This window comes from Coturnix japonica, chromosome 6 (genome assembly GCF_054131305.1).
Source record: "Coturnix japonica strain WE chromosome 6, WE-NBRP24, whole genome shotgun sequence".
In the NCBI taxonomy this organism is placed as follows: domain Eukaryota; kingdom Metazoa; phylum Chordata; class Aves; order Galliformes; family Phasianidae; genus Coturnix; species Coturnix japonica.
In genome coordinates, this window is record NC_140668.1 from 23,127,176 (window position 1) to 23,143,839 (window position 16,664).

The 16,664-nt window shown below is 46.8% G+C and overlaps 1 protein-coding gene across 9 annotated transcripts in view; it reads left to right on the forward strand.

The window, feature by feature from the left end:
- NUP93 (nucleoporin 93) overlaps positions 1 to 13,559 on the forward strand; it is a 55,549-nt gene extending 41,990 nt beyond the window's left edge. For all 9 annotated transcript variants that reach the window (XM_085551660.1, XM_085551661.1, XM_015873836.3 and 6 more), the window contains 14 exons: positions 2,056 to 2,188; positions 2,775 to 2,932; positions 4,692 to 4,857; positions 5,615 to 5,708; positions 5,804 to 5,995; positions 6,217 to 6,343; positions 6,440 to 6,512; positions 6,729 to 6,773; positions 7,488 to 7,604; positions 8,599 to 8,717; positions 10,135 to 10,252; positions 10,617 to 10,700; positions 11,459 to 11,587; positions 13,330 to 13,559. In XM_085551660.1, coding sequence (XP_085407786.1) covers positions 2,056 to 2,188; positions 2,775 to 2,932; positions 4,692 to 4,857; positions 5,615 to 5,708; positions 5,804 to 5,995; positions 6,217 to 6,343; positions 6,440 to 6,512; positions 6,729 to 6,773; positions 7,488 to 7,604; positions 8,599 to 8,717; positions 10,135 to 10,252; positions 10,617 to 10,700; positions 11,459 to 11,587; positions 13,330 to 13,440 — 1,666 coding nt within the window. In that variant the 3' untranslated portion in view covers positions 13,441 to 13,559. The remainder of the gene's footprint in view (positions 1 to 2,055; positions 2,189 to 2,774; positions 2,933 to 4,691; positions 4,858 to 5,614; positions 5,709 to 5,803; positions 5,996 to 6,216; positions 6,344 to 6,439; positions 6,513 to 6,728; positions 6,774 to 7,487; positions 7,605 to 8,598; positions 8,718 to 10,134; positions 10,253 to 10,616; positions 10,701 to 11,458; positions 11,588 to 13,329) is intronic.
- Positions 13,560 to 16,664: the final 3,105 nt, after the last annotated feature.

The window sequence follows — 16,664 nt, forward strand, 5'->3', positions numbered from 1 at the left end:
AGCTGGAGGACTTACAAAGCAGACCCCTAATACCGGGGTATTTGGAAGCCTCTGCAGTTCCATGAATGCCAAGGGAAGATACGTAACTTCTCACAGCTGTTCTTGCATCAGTTGCTTTGAAGCAGGTGTGATGTTAAACCCTGAGGAGCTCAGCCTTAGTATGAGTTGTCAAGGTATGCTGATGCTTGCTCATGTTCAGCATAGCTTTTTTTAGCCAAACAATCTTGTGGTGGTCTTCAGCAAGGAGCCAGAGTAAGAGCATGCAGCAGAGGAAAAAGAAATCAGCTTCAACTGGATTGCTGCAACTTACGTGTGTATTTCATGCGGCGTCCCCCAGGGGTCTGTGCTGGGTCCGGTCTTGTTCAACATCTTCATCAACAACCTTGATGAAGGGATAGTGACCACCCTCAGCAAGTTTGTGATGACACGAAGTTGGGAGGATTGGCTGACACGCCTGAAGGCTGTGCTGCCATTCAGCGAGACCTGGACAGGCTGGAGAGCTGGGCAGTAAGAAATCGGATGAGGTTTAACAAAAGCAAGTGTAGAGTCTTGCACCTGGGTAGAAATAATTGCATGCACCAGTACAGGCTGGGGGAAGAGCTGCTGGAGAGGAGCTCTGCAGAGAGGGACCTGGGCGTCCTGGTGGACGACAGATTGACCATGAGCCAGCAGTGTGCCCTTGTAGCCAAAAAAGCCAATGGCATACTGGGGTGTATTAAAAAGAGCGTGTCCAGCAGGTCGAAGGAGGTGATCCTCCCCCTCTACTCTGCCCTGGTGAGGCCTCATCTGGAATATTGTGTCCAGTTCTGGGCTCCCCAGTACAAAAAAGACAGGGACCTCTTGGAAAGAGTCCAGCGGAGGGCCACAGAGATGGTGAAGGGCCTGGAGCATCTCCCCTATGAGGAGAGACTTAGGGAACTTATGTGCCCCGGTGGCGCAGTGGTTAAAGACGCCGCCTTGCAACACTGGGGCCCGGAGTTCGAATCCCCCCTGTGGCGCAAGTGGTAGAAGTGCCGCTCTGCTACACAGAGGCTCGAATCCCGGGGGCTGGACTCGATGATCTCTAACGTCCCTTCCAACCCGCACGAAACTATGAAACTATGAAACTGGGTCTGTTTAGCCTAGAAAAGAAGGCTGAGAGGGGACTTGATTCAGGCTTATAAATACCTGAGGTGTGGGAGCCATAGTGGTGAGTCTGGTCTCTTTTCAGTAGTGCGTGGGGACAGGACTAGGGGTAATGGGATGAAAGTACAGCATAGGAAGTCCGCACAAATGTGCGGAAGAACTTCTTTACAGTGAGGGTGACGGAGCACTGGAACAGGCTGCCCAGGGAGGTGGTGGAGTCTCCTTCTCTGGAGATATTTAAGACCCTCCTGGACGCCTTCCTGTGTGACGTGGTGTAGGGAGCCTGCTTTGGCAGGGGGGTTGGACTCGATGATCTCTAGAGGTCCCTTCCAACCCCTACAATTCTGTGATTCTGTGATTCATCAGCATACAGACGTTTGAGGCTCCTGCTTCCAAACACGCATATTTGTTAAACTGATCTGCATTGATTAAAAACTTTGACTTCTTCTAGAAGGTCTTTTCAAAGCTGCATTTACCAGGTGTTTCTCTCTTAAATTCTCCTTCTCTGTGATTTCCTTCTGAGAAATCCATGGCCCAAAGGTTTGCATCTGTCCACAGAGCAGGGAGGGGGAGAAGCACGTCTGCGGTGTTTGTGTTCTTTAGTGACAGCACTGGGAGTTAAAGCAGTAGTTTGGAAAGGCCATTGCCAGCAAAACAATTGAGTTTAACGTATTGCTGTGAGAATCAAATGAGAGGAACCTCATAATAAGGAGCTGAACTTGGAGCAGTCTGCCACGGACTCCAAATATGGTTTCTCTTGAGACAGCTGAATATTAGTGTCTTCCTTAATTGATGGGTTTTTGCCTCTTGTAATGCTTGAACATCAAGGTAGTTTGCTTTAAATTGCTAATTCTGGTGGGTCTGAAAGTCGCTGGATGCTTTTGTAACAAGTGCATTTCAGTCGGTTCACATCTTTGATTTGTTTTTCAGTTACAAAAATTACACCTTTGTGACAGTCTTTGGAAACCTGCACCAGGCTCAGCTGGGGGGAGTTCCAGGCACCTACCAACTGGTCCGCAGTTACTTGAACATCAAGCTGCCTGCACCTGTCCCTGGTCTCCAGGTATGTCCTCACCGTAACTGCCTGAGCTACAATCACAAGTCCCTGTGCTCCAGCACAGCCAGGTGCTGCCTCTGGTGGTCTTCTGTTTGAATGGCTTTTAAGGCAGCACACTCCTCTGCTAGAATTTCCATTGGGAAAATGGAAGATGCATAAAATCAGTTTCACTGTGATCAGAGCTAGTCCCAAAGTGTGGAGATGCTCAGTAATGTGAGAGTTCTGGGTTCTAGGAATTGTGGTCGCTTCTGGCTCATCTTTTTAAAGAGGAATGAGCAGGTGTTAAACTTTTATTTATTTATTTATTTATTAGCAGTTGCTGATGAGAAAACACAGAATGAAATAGCCTGAATTGTGACCTGAACTTTCTGTTTAGGTATCTGAATAAAATGGCATTCATCTTAACAGAGCAGAAAGTACTCAAGTACAAAGTGAAGGGGGCACACCAAGCAGGCCGGGTTAAAAGATTCCCATACCCTCAAACAGAATTTATACTAAAATCGGTGTTTGGATGTCAGGGCACGTCATAAAGAAAAATAATTCAAATGTGCTGCTTTTGTTATGATATGTAAATAATTTCTTGTGTTTTCAGGATGGTGAGGTCGAAGGACACCCTGTCTGGGCACTGATTTACTACTGCATGCGCTGTGGAGATCTGACTGCAGCCATGCACGTGGTGAAACGGGCACAGCATCAGCTGGGAGAGTTTAAAACCTGGTTTCAGGAATACATGAACAGCAAAGACAGAAGGTAATTGGGAACCAGGCAGGAGCTGTGAAGGGTAGAAACTGCTGTAGGAGTGGTGAAATTGACTGTGGCTTGGTAGAAATACAGACATTTCTTCTGCTGGTAATAGGGAGAAAATATAAACATTAGTCAGCTAAATTACATGTAAGAAGTTTATATTTTTTGTTTTTGAAGTCTGGAAGTCCCTGCAGAGAAAGAATTATTTGAAAATAATGCAAAGTGTATGTTTCAGAAATAATAGTGTGCTGTACCTTTGGGGTTTTGAGGGGTATTTTTGGTTTGTTTTATTTAACATTGGATTGGCCTTGTACAGCGATAGGGTACTGTGTTCTGTAGGTCAGGATTGGTCTGCTGCCGTGAATCCCATGTCCTCTACTGCTTTTCTTAGCTGAATTTCCTTTGGGGAGCACTTCCTCTTGTACCTGTTGTCATAAGAATGCCACACAACAAAAGCGAGTAGCATTTGTTTCGGGTGTTTTACCAGCACTCACACTCAGATCCTTCTTCTACGTGTTCTCCTCTTGCAGCTTTTCCTGTACTTGGCAGAGTCCACTGGCCAAAATACTTGTTTGGTTGCAAGCTGTTGAGTTAATGCATCTTAAGATGTGCTCCAAACTCTGCTGTGGCATTTCAAGTTATATCTCATTTACCTTTCCAGTTGCAAAGCATTTCAATTAAATGCATAGAATCGTAGAACCATTTGAGTTGCGAGGGACTTTTAACGGTCATTGAGTCCTACTGCCCTGCAATGAGTGTGGTCTGTTGCTGAGCAGTGATGCCCTGTGGCACTTGCAGCCCACATGCACCAGAAGGCAGTGGCTGCACAGCATTCAGGGGATGGCAGCGCTCTGAGGCATTGACTGAAGTGGGGAAATTAGGCTGCCCAGTGGGGAGCCAGGACTGGAGCTGTGATCCATCTTCAGCTTCTGACATGTGCCCTTGGGTGTAAAGTTCCTAATCCTGTGGTATTTTGAATGCGTTGGGGTTTTCAGGTATGGGAATGTGGACACGAGCATTCCAGTTTGTGCATCTCAAAGCATAACTGAAGGGAAAACGAAAGGCATTCACTGAGTGGTGTAGATGTCAGTACATAAATTAATGTGGTTCCTAGTGAGCATCGGGGAGTGCTCACCATATGTCTGAGCAACCTCAGTGAAGGCAGTGTCGTTGTTTTCATTGCAGACGCTTTCATGAGATGCACCATAATTGATTTATTTTGTTCTTGTTACGGCTATGAAAACATAATCTGCCCACAGATTTGACAGACATTGTAGTCTAGAAAGCACTTTGTTGATTCAGTTCTGTAAGATCCACTATGAGAGGATATAGAAAATAGCATGGCAGAGAACAGCATGACAGTCCTTAATGCTGAAGTCTCTCTCATAAATGGCTTCTGGCACAACAGGCTGCTTGTTTGAGTGGTCTGTATTAACCCAAAGAGTTCCAAAGGCACTGTGCTCTCTGAAACAACTACATCACAGAGTGTCCTGCAGTATCTCACCTACCGTGATATTAATGGCCTCCAGAAGAGGTTATCCTCTGACTTTTCTGCAGCAGTGGGCATTTGAAGATGATCCTCATAGTTTTAATTATACTTTTAAATTAACATGTAATTATAATAATGCAAGGAACATCTTCAGGTATGCCTTTGCTGTGGATATGCAGCACTGTATGTTGATTTCTGTTTCCTCATATGATGATGGGTTCGTATCTGTTCCTGAATCCCTGATGTTTTTCCTTTGTTTTTTTTTTTTTCCCTTAGGTTATCCACTGCCACAGAAAATAAGCTTCGTCTCCATTACAGACGGGCTCTGAGGAACAACACTGATCCATACAAGAGGGCTGTTTATTGCATTATTGGCCGTTGCGATATTACAGATAACCAGAGTGAAGTTGCTGATAAGACAGAGGATTATCTTTGGCTGAAAGTGAGTGTTGGGGTTGTTGGGCTTGTTTGGGTTTGTTTGCTTTAAGACCGAATGTGAATGGTATCTCGGCTCTGCTAAGCTCCCCACCACCAGGGCCAGTGTTCTGCAGCAGTGCAGCCGTGCTTTGCAGTGATACACATGACTTGGCCTTGCCAAGTTTGTGAAGGGCTGGGAAATGGGTTCCTGGGTTCCTCTTACCCTCTGTCCTATTAGGTGTGCGTTTGGGAACATGGCTTTTGTGGTAGGGTCACGTTCTTTGCTTCACACCGATCTTTGTTGGCTGTTCTTACTAGAAGTTTTAGCTTGTTACAGCAAGAATCCTTTGTGCATTTTTCTTTCTTTCTGGATGGAGGCTCAAATGTTGGTGTCAGCTGACAGGAAGAAGTCACTGTCTCCAGCAGACAGTTTTTACAGCTTCAGATGCTTGATAGGTACTGGTCAGTACTTGTCAAACAGAAGGAATAAAATGGTATATTTAAGACTGGTCAAAAAATTCAAGTCTTAATCATGTTTATCACCCAGCGGGTGTTCTGAGTCCCAGTATTCAAATTTGATGGTATATGTAGATGGACCATTGAGTCCTATGTGCATTTCTGCTGCCAGTGCATTGGAGGTGAGCCTGCTGTTGTGAGCTGCAGTTTGTTAGTTGGTCAGATCTTAACACTGCTTCAGATGGAATGAATATCTTCTGAGCACATCCCTTGTGCAAAGGCAAGTCAAAATATCTGCATTGTTTTTTTTCTTAACGTGTTTTTAGCTGAGCCAAGTGTGTTTTGATGATGATGGTGCCAGCTCCTCACAAGACCGATTGACACTATCACAGTTCCAGAAGCAGCTGCTGGAGGACTATGGTAAGAAGCCACTAAGAGAGGTGCTGCTGGGGTTCTGGGAGCAAAGCTGTTTTCACCAGCTCTGAGTGTGTGTGTGTGTGTGTTTGTTTTCCTAGGTGAATCCCATTTTGCAGTGAACCAGCAGCCTTTCCTCTACTTCCAAGTGTTGTTCTTGACGGCGCAGTTTGAAGCTGCAATTGCTTTCCTGTTTCGGACAGAGCGCCTGCGTTGTCATGCTGTTCATGTTGCTCTGGTCCTGTTTGAGTTGAAGTTGCTCCTGAAATCTTCTGGGCAAAGTGCACAGCTGTGTAAGTCCTGCACATTTATATTGAGGGAATGTTTCTGAGTCCTGGTAGTACCATGCAGGTCTATGTAAGTGGTCAAACAAGCAACATTTACCAGCACAGCATCCTACATTGTGTTAGTTGTGTTACAGCTCTGGACTGTGATTCTGACTGATTTAAGAAGAAAATCAGTGCAACATCTCCCAGCATTAATTACTCCAATAGCATTACTTCTGACGTTGCAGTGAGCCATGAGGTTGGTGACCCCCCTGGCGTGAGGCGTCTGAACTTCGTGCGGCTTTTGATGCTCTACACCCGTAAATTTGAATCCACGGATCCAAGAGAAGCTCTGGAGTATTTTTACTTTCTTAGGTAGGAGCCCGTGTGTCTCTCTGAATGTTTTACTGCATTGCTGTTACCTGGGAAGTCCTTGTGAGCAGAGCCCTCCTCCTCCTCCCTCTTTTCTAGGAATGAGAAGGACAGCCAAGGAGAGAATATGTTCTTTCGCTGTGTTAGTGAACTAGTAATCGAAAGCAGAGAGGTAAGTTTGTGCTTTCCTCCCCATGGTAGTACATTGGAGGTATTTAATGGGGTCTTTTTCTGCATTGCTTAGATACAAATGTTAATTTTGACATCAATCGTTGTTTTTTGTTCTCCCATGACTGCACCTTTGTACTTAGTAAAATGTGTTGTGAAATACGTTCAATTTGGCTGTTTTCATTTCCTTTTTTCCTACTTGACATCTACCCGGATGTAGTTTGATATGATTCTCGGGAAGCTGGAAAACGACGGCAGTCGGAAGGTGAGTTGATAATTGCTTTCAAACTAACAGCTACAGATTGCATTGAGTTCCAAAGCAGCACAGAGATTACCTCTCTTTTCTTTGTTTTTCATCAGCCCACATTATTGCTGTGTTGGAATAATGCTGTTTTTTCAAGTATCGGATGCTGCAGGATGCATGTCAGGGAGCACGAGCTGCATCCCTGTGGGCTGAGGCTGTAACTGTAGACACAAATCTCATTGGGTAACCCCAGTGAAGTGCACATTCCTGTCAGTCTCAAAGCAGTGGCACTGCACACAGGGGAGCAGGGTAACTCAGTAATCTCCATCAGTTCTTTTTCATGTTCTTTGCAAGATAGGTAGTTTTTAGATTAATGATGTTAGCCTGAATGTAACCTTTTTTTTTTTTTTTTTTTAGGTATAGCTGTGTTCTTGTGTTGGTTTTTTTTTGTGTAAAACCAGACCTTAGCAGTCTTAGTTTTAAAGCAGAAAATTACATAAGCAAGGATGAATTAGGAGCTGCAGACATATCAGTGCTGATTCCATTCTAGAGGAAGGCTCTCTCTCAAGAGCTCTTTGTACTCTTAACATGGCTCTTGTGTGTTCCCATGGAAATGTGTAGGCCATGCTCATCATAATCCAGCATATAAAATATTCATTGCCTTGACTGAGCGTTAAGGAACACTAAGTGTTCTGATTTCTCTGCTTTTGTTTTATTTCGGTCTCATCTCTGTAGCCTGGAGTGATAGACAAGTTTAATAGTGACACAAAGCCTATTATTAACAAAGTGGCTTCTGCAGCAGAAAATAAAGGATTGTTTGAAGAAGCAGCAAAACTATATGACCTTGCAAAGGTAAATATTTCCAGCGTGTTGCCTTAAATAAGTACCTGGTTCCCCATGTTTTTTTAAGCGTGTTCCTTGTGATTATGTTGAATCTTAGTGATTTTCTTTATTCCAGTAGATAATTTCTGCTGTTTACTACAGCAGAAGCTGTCTGCTTGTAGAGGGTAGGTGAGTTAACCTGGATAGATTGCTATCCATTTAGTTCTGAACTGAGACATCCCAGGTTCTTGATCATTGTCAACTTCTGAGGCTATTGCCCCATGCGTGATGTTATCCTGGCCAGTGATGTTACTTACCTGGCGTGTGCTTTCCCAGTGTAACTAATACTGAACTGAACTCTGCAATAGAATCATAGAATAGCTTAGGTTGAAAGGGACCTCAGAAATCATGAATCTCCAACCCCTGCCACAGGCCGCCAACCTCCACATTTAATACCAGCCCAGGCTGCCCAGGGCCCCATCCTACCTGGCCTTGAACACCTCCAGGGATGGACAAGGCATCGACAGCCTTTCTGGGCAGCTGTTCCAGCACATCACCAATCTCATAGTAAAGAACTTCCCCCTGACATCCCACCTGAATCTGCCCTTCTTCAACTTCAAACCATTTCCCCTTGTCCTGCTATTATCTACCCTTTCAAAGAGCTGATTCCCCTCCTGTTTGTAGGCTCCCTATAGGTACTGGAAGGCTGCAGTGAGGTCACTGCACAGTTGAGCTTTACAATGAGTACTCGTTTCCTTTTGAAATATATTTGAGACAAGGGGATTACAGCAGTGGCCAGTGTCTTAGAGAAGAATGGAATGCTGCCTGATCCTTTTCTTCAGCACTCTTTCACATGAGCTATCAGCATTATGTTGCTTACAGCTGAGGTGGTGCTGACTGTTTGGGGGAGGGAGGCATCTCTGAGGTTGCATTGGGTGTCACTGGGTAAAACCTTTCTGCTTTTACTGTGACTTTGAAGTCTTGTCATGCTGCTTTTCTTTGTGTATAACCTTAATATCAACAGAACCCTGACAAAGTCTTAGAGCTGATGAACAAACTTCTCAGTCCTGTTGTGCCCCAGATCAGCGCTCCCCAGTCCAACAAGGAGCGGCTGAAGAACATGGCCCATTCCATTGCTGAGAGGTAAGATGTAGGGCAGGACCTGGCCTGGGTCAGCTGACAGCTCCATCAGCTCAGCAAGTGTTAGCATCTGTTTTTGTTTCTGCTGCTGAACCATTGCATCTACAGTAGTCTATTCAGGAGTTGTAGAATCATAGGATGGCTGAGGCTGCAAGGGACCTTGAAGATCACTCAGTTCCAACCCTGTGCCATGGGCTATGTGCCTCCCACCAGGTCAGGCTGCTCAGGAAGCCATCCAGCCTGAACTTGGAAGACAGAAAAAAGGTCAGTGCTTGAAGTGCTGAAGCCAGAAAGGTTATCTGTCTTAAGTGGCAGGCAAGAAGCTTTTTCCTGTAGGTGGATCAGGAAAAGAGATTTGCAGGATTACCAGCCGGGAGGCAGTCTATTAAGGAGCACTGAATAAAATGGGTTATGTTTCCACATGCTGTTACGTAGGTTGGGAAGCGAGGTGCTTAAAAAAGAAAGAGGTGCAGAAAACCAAAAGGAATATCGGCTGCAGTGTCAGTGTGTTAATTGGGGCACACACCTGAGAGATGGCAGTGCTCAAGATTCATTAGCAGCCAGAAGGTAGGAATAATAAGCTGCTGTGAGAAGTAGAAATTGCAAAATAGCTTTGGGACTTGTTTAATCATCATCTTTTTGATGCCTTTTGTCACAGTGATTGCGGTGGACAATTCTCATATTTTACTAGGGCAAAGCCTGGGTACCTGGGAGAAATGTCTGGCTGCGTTTCCTGAAATGTTCTGATGAATTAAAATAAACCAGGCAAGCTTGCAGCTCCCAGGCTGGGCAGGTGGATACGAGAGAGAAGGAATTGATTTCAGTCAGAGGCCCGTGCCTTTCTTCTTCTGACAGGTGACATTTGCCAGTCCCTCCTTCAGCCAGCCCTTCATTGAGGGAGGTGGAAGCAGAGAGATTGCTGCCACTTTGCCTTAGTGAGAGCCTCACTCCCAGCAGACGTGAGGGAAAATCAAACCTGTGGTCTGAGTTTGAGCTTTAAGTTGCCTCCTGGCAAGTGTAAACTGGGGAGAGCACACGGCATTCAATCCATTCCTTAACTTCTTGCCTGGAGCAGGCAGTTGTGCTGGGGAAATGTTTGCTGTAAAACACTGTGTTAGACTGCACTGTACTGCATTTGCCTCCAGTCAGTGTCTCAGTTTTCTGCATGAGTATGAAAAGTGCATGCGTTCATAAGGAAACAAATTCGGGATTTGATGGGAATTTGAGAGTGGATGAAATGATTTCTAAGAAAAGCCAGAACCTGTGAAAGTTCTGCCTCTTGGTTCAGGAAAGCTGAAGCTGTCCTTTGTTAGATGCCTTCTGTCCTTGTGCTTGATGTCTCTGCTTCCAAGAGTTACCAGTGCATCCTTCCACATGGTTGCCATTTTGCTCAATAAAACTGTGAAATGGTTTCTTTCAGGTACAAAGCTCAAGGGATAAGTGCAAAGAAATCCATTGACTCCACGTTCTACCTTCTGCTAGACTTAATCACGTTTTTTGATGAGTATCACGCCGGTCACATTGACAGGGCCTTTGATGTAAGTTTAAAGGGTTCTGTTTGAAGTGCAGCCTTACTAATTCCCTTGAAAGCCCAGGATGTCTCCTAACGTCACTTAAAATAAACCTTACATTTAATGAGTTAGAAGGTGCTGCAATGCTGTAGGAATTTCAACATGTATTTCTTGTTGTTTAACGACCAGGGACATCTTTCTGGAGGTATTTTGTAGTCCTTGAATAAATGATTTCTCCCACTGAGCCAGGTGGAGTGAGAAACCAATAAGTAACAATGAAATGATTAGTCTTGAATGGAGTTGGAAGTGTTGCGCTGACACTTCAAAAGACTACTTCTACAGTGTATAGAACATTGATTACCTGCCCTGATTTGTGCTTCTCCTTTTGAAGATCATTGAGCGCCTGAAGCTTGTACCTCTCAGCCAGGACTGCGTGGAGGAGAGAGTTGCTGCCTTCAGGAATTTCAGTGATGAAGTAAGTGGTGCCTCCTAGTTTTTTAGCTCCCAGAACACTTTTCCCTTGTTGAAAGTATCTTAAAACCTCATAATCTCATAATTCTTTAAAGGGAAATACAATGGAATTGTTTTGCATTCATACAAGTAGGCTCTTGGCTTACAGCTCTTTCCTCTTTGGAGCACTGCAGTCTGTGCTCAGAAATCTTATCTCCACTTTGCAGAAGGAGCGTGCAGATCTGACTTGTTCTGAACTTGCAGAGTTAGATTCACCTCTGTAGTGCAGCACCTGGGTTCTGATGCTGATGACTGCCCCTGCTCTCCCAATCTGACTTATTGTGCACCATGCTAAATTGAGAGAAGCTCTTCTGCAAGCTACTCTTATCTGGGAAATGGACTGGAGAGTGTCAGGCCAATCAGCAGCAGCCTAAGACAGAGCAACTATGCAAAGTAAAGACCTGCTGTCAGTTCTTCTGCTTTGCCTGTGTGTAGCAATGAGTGCAGTACTGGTGACTGATGAGTCACCAGGGACTGTTTGCAGTTCTTCAGTTGCACAGTGTTCCATCTGGGCTGCTGCTTTAAACATGAAGATGCAGCTGTTTTGTCTGTGTCCCAAGATCATGCTGCCATGGCAGGGGTAGCCATTCATATATTGCCATTATTGGGCTGGGTATCAGTCATAGCTCTTGGTTTCCTGATGTCAGTGAGCAAAGCTAATGATTCTGTCAACCTGCTATTTCTTTTTGCAACACATCTTCTCTTTTTCCCTCCTTTGCACAGATCAGGCACAATCTATCTGAGGTGCTGCTTGCAACCATGAATATCTTATTTACCCAGTACAAGCGGATGAAAGGCACAAGCCCTGCCACTCCTGCCAGACCCCAGCGGGTAATAGAAGACAGAGATTCGGTAAGATAACATGTAACCCTCGCTGTCCAGCAGGCTTTCGCAGTTCCTTGTCCTCTGTCTTTCAAAGGATTGGGCTTTGACTGGATGTCTCTGTCAGTCTTTGCTCTCAAATGGGGGGCCTTTTCAGTTACTCACCCTGGGACAAGTCTCTTGTAACTTTACCTATGTAGAAGGAAGGGGTTTTGTTCTAAATGTCTTGAAATTATATTACAATATACTTCTACCTCCTAGCAAGAAGAAATAAGCAGTCACCTTCCTAGTGGGCTCTTCAGTTGTTAGCAGCTGTGAGCAGCACTGTGTCTCTAGGATGGCTGTTTTTGCCCTAACATCTGGGCTAGTGTCAAAAACCTGATTTCTGCCTCTTTCATTTGTTCCCTCTTCTTTGTGCAGAAGTTATTTCTTGGGAAAGGCATTTAATTCCTCTGCTTGGCTGGCTTCTGTAGTGACATGGGCAGACAGAGCCGGACAGCTTTTGGGCACTGTGCTGCTTGGTCTGGCTGCCTGGTTTAAATGGCTGACCAGGGTGGGTTTGACTTAACTGCTACACTTGGTGCTCGTGCATTTCCCCCACCAGCTGATGGGAGGCACAAAAGGGGATCTCTTATAACGTCACTTATGGGATGCAGACAGGTTTGTGGGCACTATCAGGTGGGAAGAAATGAAGACATTTAAATGTGGAGAGGAATGGTGTGTCCAGAGCCCCTCTGTGAAAACATTTCCTATTCCATCTCAGAGATGAAATGTGCTGTACTTAGAAACTGTTGGGTTTGGAGTCAGAGCTGAGGTTGTATGCATTTTCTATGTTTTGCAGAGAAATTACATAGGCTGTTTCGAGTCTTTTGATTATGTATTTATTTACACACATGCACTAATTGGCTTTAGGAATGAGAAAGCAAAGTCCCGTCCCTCTTGGCCTGATGTGTGTTGTCAGATCTCAGGTACAGGAAGCCCAGGCTGCAGTGCTGCTATGCAGGGCATGACAGCAGCACCTGAGTGCTCTGCACCCCAACCCCATTGGGTGAGCAGCTCCTCCTGGGCAGCCCAAGGGCATTGTCTGGGTGGCAAAATTAGGTCATGAAAGGAATGGAATTCGTTTATTTGTAGTGATTTTAAATCACAAGTGACTTTCACATTCATTAACTGATTACAGCCAATAGAACACCCAGACCTCCAGGCCGCTCTTAACCTCTGCAAACCTCCGTTCTTTCTTCCCCAAGTGCTGCTGCTTGCAACTCATCACGGTGCTTTGGTTTTTAAAAGCAGATTGGCTCCAATATCATTGCTACCAAAAAGGCAAAGAGAGCTGTAACTCACGCTGCTCCTAAGCCCTGTCAGCCACGGTTTTGGCCTCTTCGTATTTAATCAGGAACCAGACAACTTGCTGTGCTGTCTTCATCTACGACTTATTTTGATGTCCTCTGGAAAGCAGCAGGTTAGAAGTGGGTGAAACAACCTCTGTGAGCAGACTTAGAAATGACAGCAGAGAAGTGTTGAGACTATAAGAGCGATTTCTAAGCAGCCTTGTGAACTGGGCAGTCTGTTTGCATTAACTGGGTTGGTAACTGGGTTCTGTAACCTGTGCTGGACACCTTCAGCCATTGGGTCAGCCTCAGTTTGCAGCTGCAGGTATTTGTCCTCCCTTGACCGGACGAATGAAAGTCAAAGAGAGAGGATTCCGACTTCCCCTCCATTGGGCTGTGGCACTTTTAGATACTGAACTTCTTCATTTTTGTGTCTTGCAGCAGCTGCGATCTCAAGCTCGTGCCCTGATAACGTTTGCTGGGATGATCCCTTACAGAACATCTGGAGACACGAACGCAAGACTGGTGCAGATGGAGGTCCTTATGAATTAGCAGAGAAGCTCTGGCTTGGGGCTCAGCAGCTGGGCCTGCCAGTAGCGCAATGGGGCTGGGACCAGTTCCAATTTGTATTCTGTATTTTTGTTGATGGAAATAAATCCCTTTGATTTCTATTTGTTTTTTTGATATTTTCATTTTCTTTTGTGTTTTGATGTGTTTGTTTCTTATTTTTTCTTTTTTCTTTTTTAATCAGTTTATATTTAGAAAATGGTTCTCAGAGAGTGAACATAGATAAAAGCCAGTTCTGCAGCTCCCTGCACTGCTGTCCTGCCCTCACTTGGTTTGTGTTGCTGGGATATGAGAGCACCTGCACTTCTGCTCACAGGGCAGGTGACAAAGCAGGGGAGCAGCTTCCAACCTTTGCATTTCTGTGGGGCTGATTCATGTCTTTGTTTCTTTTCTTTCAGTATGGCTGTAAGTTTGTATGTATGTTTGACTGACCTCCTAATTATCTTGCTACCAAAACTATTGTGGTGTGAATTTAGATGAACTTCTGGACAGGAAGCAAAGAGCAATTTGCCATCCCCCCAGGGGCGTGTTTGAGCAGCTGGGGGGTGCTGGGGGTCCTGGCAGCTCCACTGGGGTCTGCATGTGGCACCGGGCTCTCCTGCAGCATAGTGGAGGTTGGAGCAGCTGGAGGATGGTGACCTGGGCAGCCCTGAAGCCAGACAGGTTCAGGAGCACGTTGTGCAGTGCGTCCTTTCTCCTGGCAGGGCTGTGTGTCCTCAGGCAGCCTCTGACCTGAGCAGAGGGGCAGCACTGCTTGGCCCCATTCTGGAAGGGCTGTTGTTGTCCCATGCTCTGCTGTGCTGCTCGCTGATGTGCTCATTTCCAGCCTTACACCTAACGACCTCTGAGGAAGTCTGATGCCAGTCCTGCTGGCCCTTCCAGGCTGAGCAGCTGCTGAAGTGTTCCGTGCTTTGTTCTGTAGGCCAGGAAGACCCCTGTGTGCTGTGCTGCCCCAGGAGGCCAGCCAGGGGAACCCAAAGCCTTGGGACCCATGCAGTAAGTTAAAGCCCAGCACTGCTCTGTGCAGGACTCAAGGTGCTGAGGGATGATGAGCAGAGGTCCTGTGGGTAACTGGGGTATTGAGCTACTGATTGCCCTGTGCTTTCTTCTCATGTCTGTGCAGGTGGTGACTTGCAGCACACCGTCCTCCGATGCTCTGGCTCCGCATCGCAGCCTGGCTGCAGCCCCCTGGCTCTCCTCTGCACACTGGACTCTCTGCTGATGCACACACACTGCTTTGCTGCAGATGGCACCTTGTGGTTTTCCATATGCCACTGTTTCTCCCCAGCCCCCGCCTTCCAGCTTTGTGCTTACAGACTTGTTCTTCAGGACAGAACAGCCTGCTCCTGCCTCCTCCTGTGCCCGACCACCAGGCGTTCTGCTGCAGGGTTGGTAACCTCAGTGCCTTCCTGCCCTGACTTTGTTAGTGGGCAGCCTCCACCTTGGCTTTCTGTGTCACCTGCCTGGAGGATTTTGGGGGATGTTATGAACTGATGCATTGTTTGGAGCAGCCTGTTGGAAGTGTCATTGTCAGTGACCATTCTGACAGGAGGAGAGCTCCCTTTGTAATGCCAGGCCACTGAGAGCAACCTTGGTTTCCTACATGCAGTTACTGTGAGCAGCATTTCCTCATGCCCTCTCCCAGGCTGCTCTCATCCATGTCCCAGTGGGGTCAGGCGATGTCTGGGAGCACAGGCTGCTCTGCTCCTGGGGTCTCTCTTCATCCTGGTGGGTTCCAGCTCCTTGGGTTCCTTGGTGTGAGCAGCTGCTCGGCCACCTCACAGTGGGCAGTGCTGGTGGCTGCTGATTCCCAGCCCACTGTGATGAGGATATTTGACTTTGCCGCTTTTGCATAAAGTGAATTTAGGATCATTTGCTGATTTCCTTCTGCAGAACCTGAACACGTGCCAGCAGCAAGCACAATGCTGTCCGTCCCCAGCAACCACAGTGCTTCGCCTGCAAACCCTGCAGCTCTGTCTGTGTGCTGGTGCCTGTCCTTTGTGGGATGGAGGTCAGATGGGGGGGACGGGCTGCAGCAAGGTGGGAGCGGTGGTAACCAATCTCTCTTCTTTTTGCAGGTGAGGGCTCAGTCCTGCTCTGCAGTGCTCATTCCATTCCCGCTCTGGGCAGCACCGTGCTGGGGTGCTGGACTCCCTCTGAGGGGGGAAATAGGGCTGTTAAAGCTTCCCTAAAGGCCTGCAGGGATCTCTGCTTCCACAGACTTTAACAGAATCTCTCTGTAGAGTACTGAGCTGTTCTCCACCTTCTGGATTAAGGTTGGTTTGACAAGCTTAATGGCCACAACAGGTGTGAAGTGTTCCTCATCCTCCTGCAGCCCCGTGATGCCGTGGGATGGCCAGGTATTGTTGCTGCAGCTGGTGTTGTGAATCAGGCCGACGGCAAGCGCTTCCTACTATCCGGCTATTTCACTACACCAGGGTTGCATCATACCACTTCCTTCACTCGCCTCCTGGAGCCTCCGTGCCTCTCCTGGAGCATCTTAGTTCTGCACCTGCCCTCTGGGAGGCTCTGAGTTGTGCCATCTGGGGCAAGTCGGTGTTTTCTGATGGGATAATGAGGTTCTGAAATAAAGCTGTTGCTTCGAGGCATTGATGCGGTGCTGTTGGTGTTGGTGGAAGCTGATGCCCATGTCAAAGGAATGGGTGAGGTGGGACTGAGGACAGTGTGTGCACACAGTGCATGGGGAGCAGAGCGAGTCCTTGCAGAGCAGGCTGAGCTGTTTGTGCAGGTGCAGTGGGTGGACAGCCCAAATTTTCCATTAACTCACAAAGTGAGCGTGCTGAATTTGCAGTGGGCTGCAGCGTTGCCCTCAAATTGTATTACCTGCCCTGTTAGCTGTCTTCCATGCTGTTACCTGTTGTTCATTTAACTATGTGTGACATTTGAGTGCTGTGTGAAAGCCACCCATCCCTCTGTTTGGGGTGGGGGTCTCCTCCACCCCCGGGCTCCCAGTTCCCCTCTTCTGTGGGTTCAGCTCCTCCGGTCACACACAGTGCAGCTGTGGTTTGTGGGATCAGCCAGGGCAGTGCTGCAGGGAAGGGGCAGAAGAGCAGAGCTGAGCTCACCTCCAGCCCCCACCTGGGAACATTCAGTTCCCACCCAGATTTGTTATGGAAAACTGCCGCGTTTCTCTGCCGTTCTGTCCTTGGGACTTAATCTCAAATCTGTTATCAGTGCCGGGATCGGGC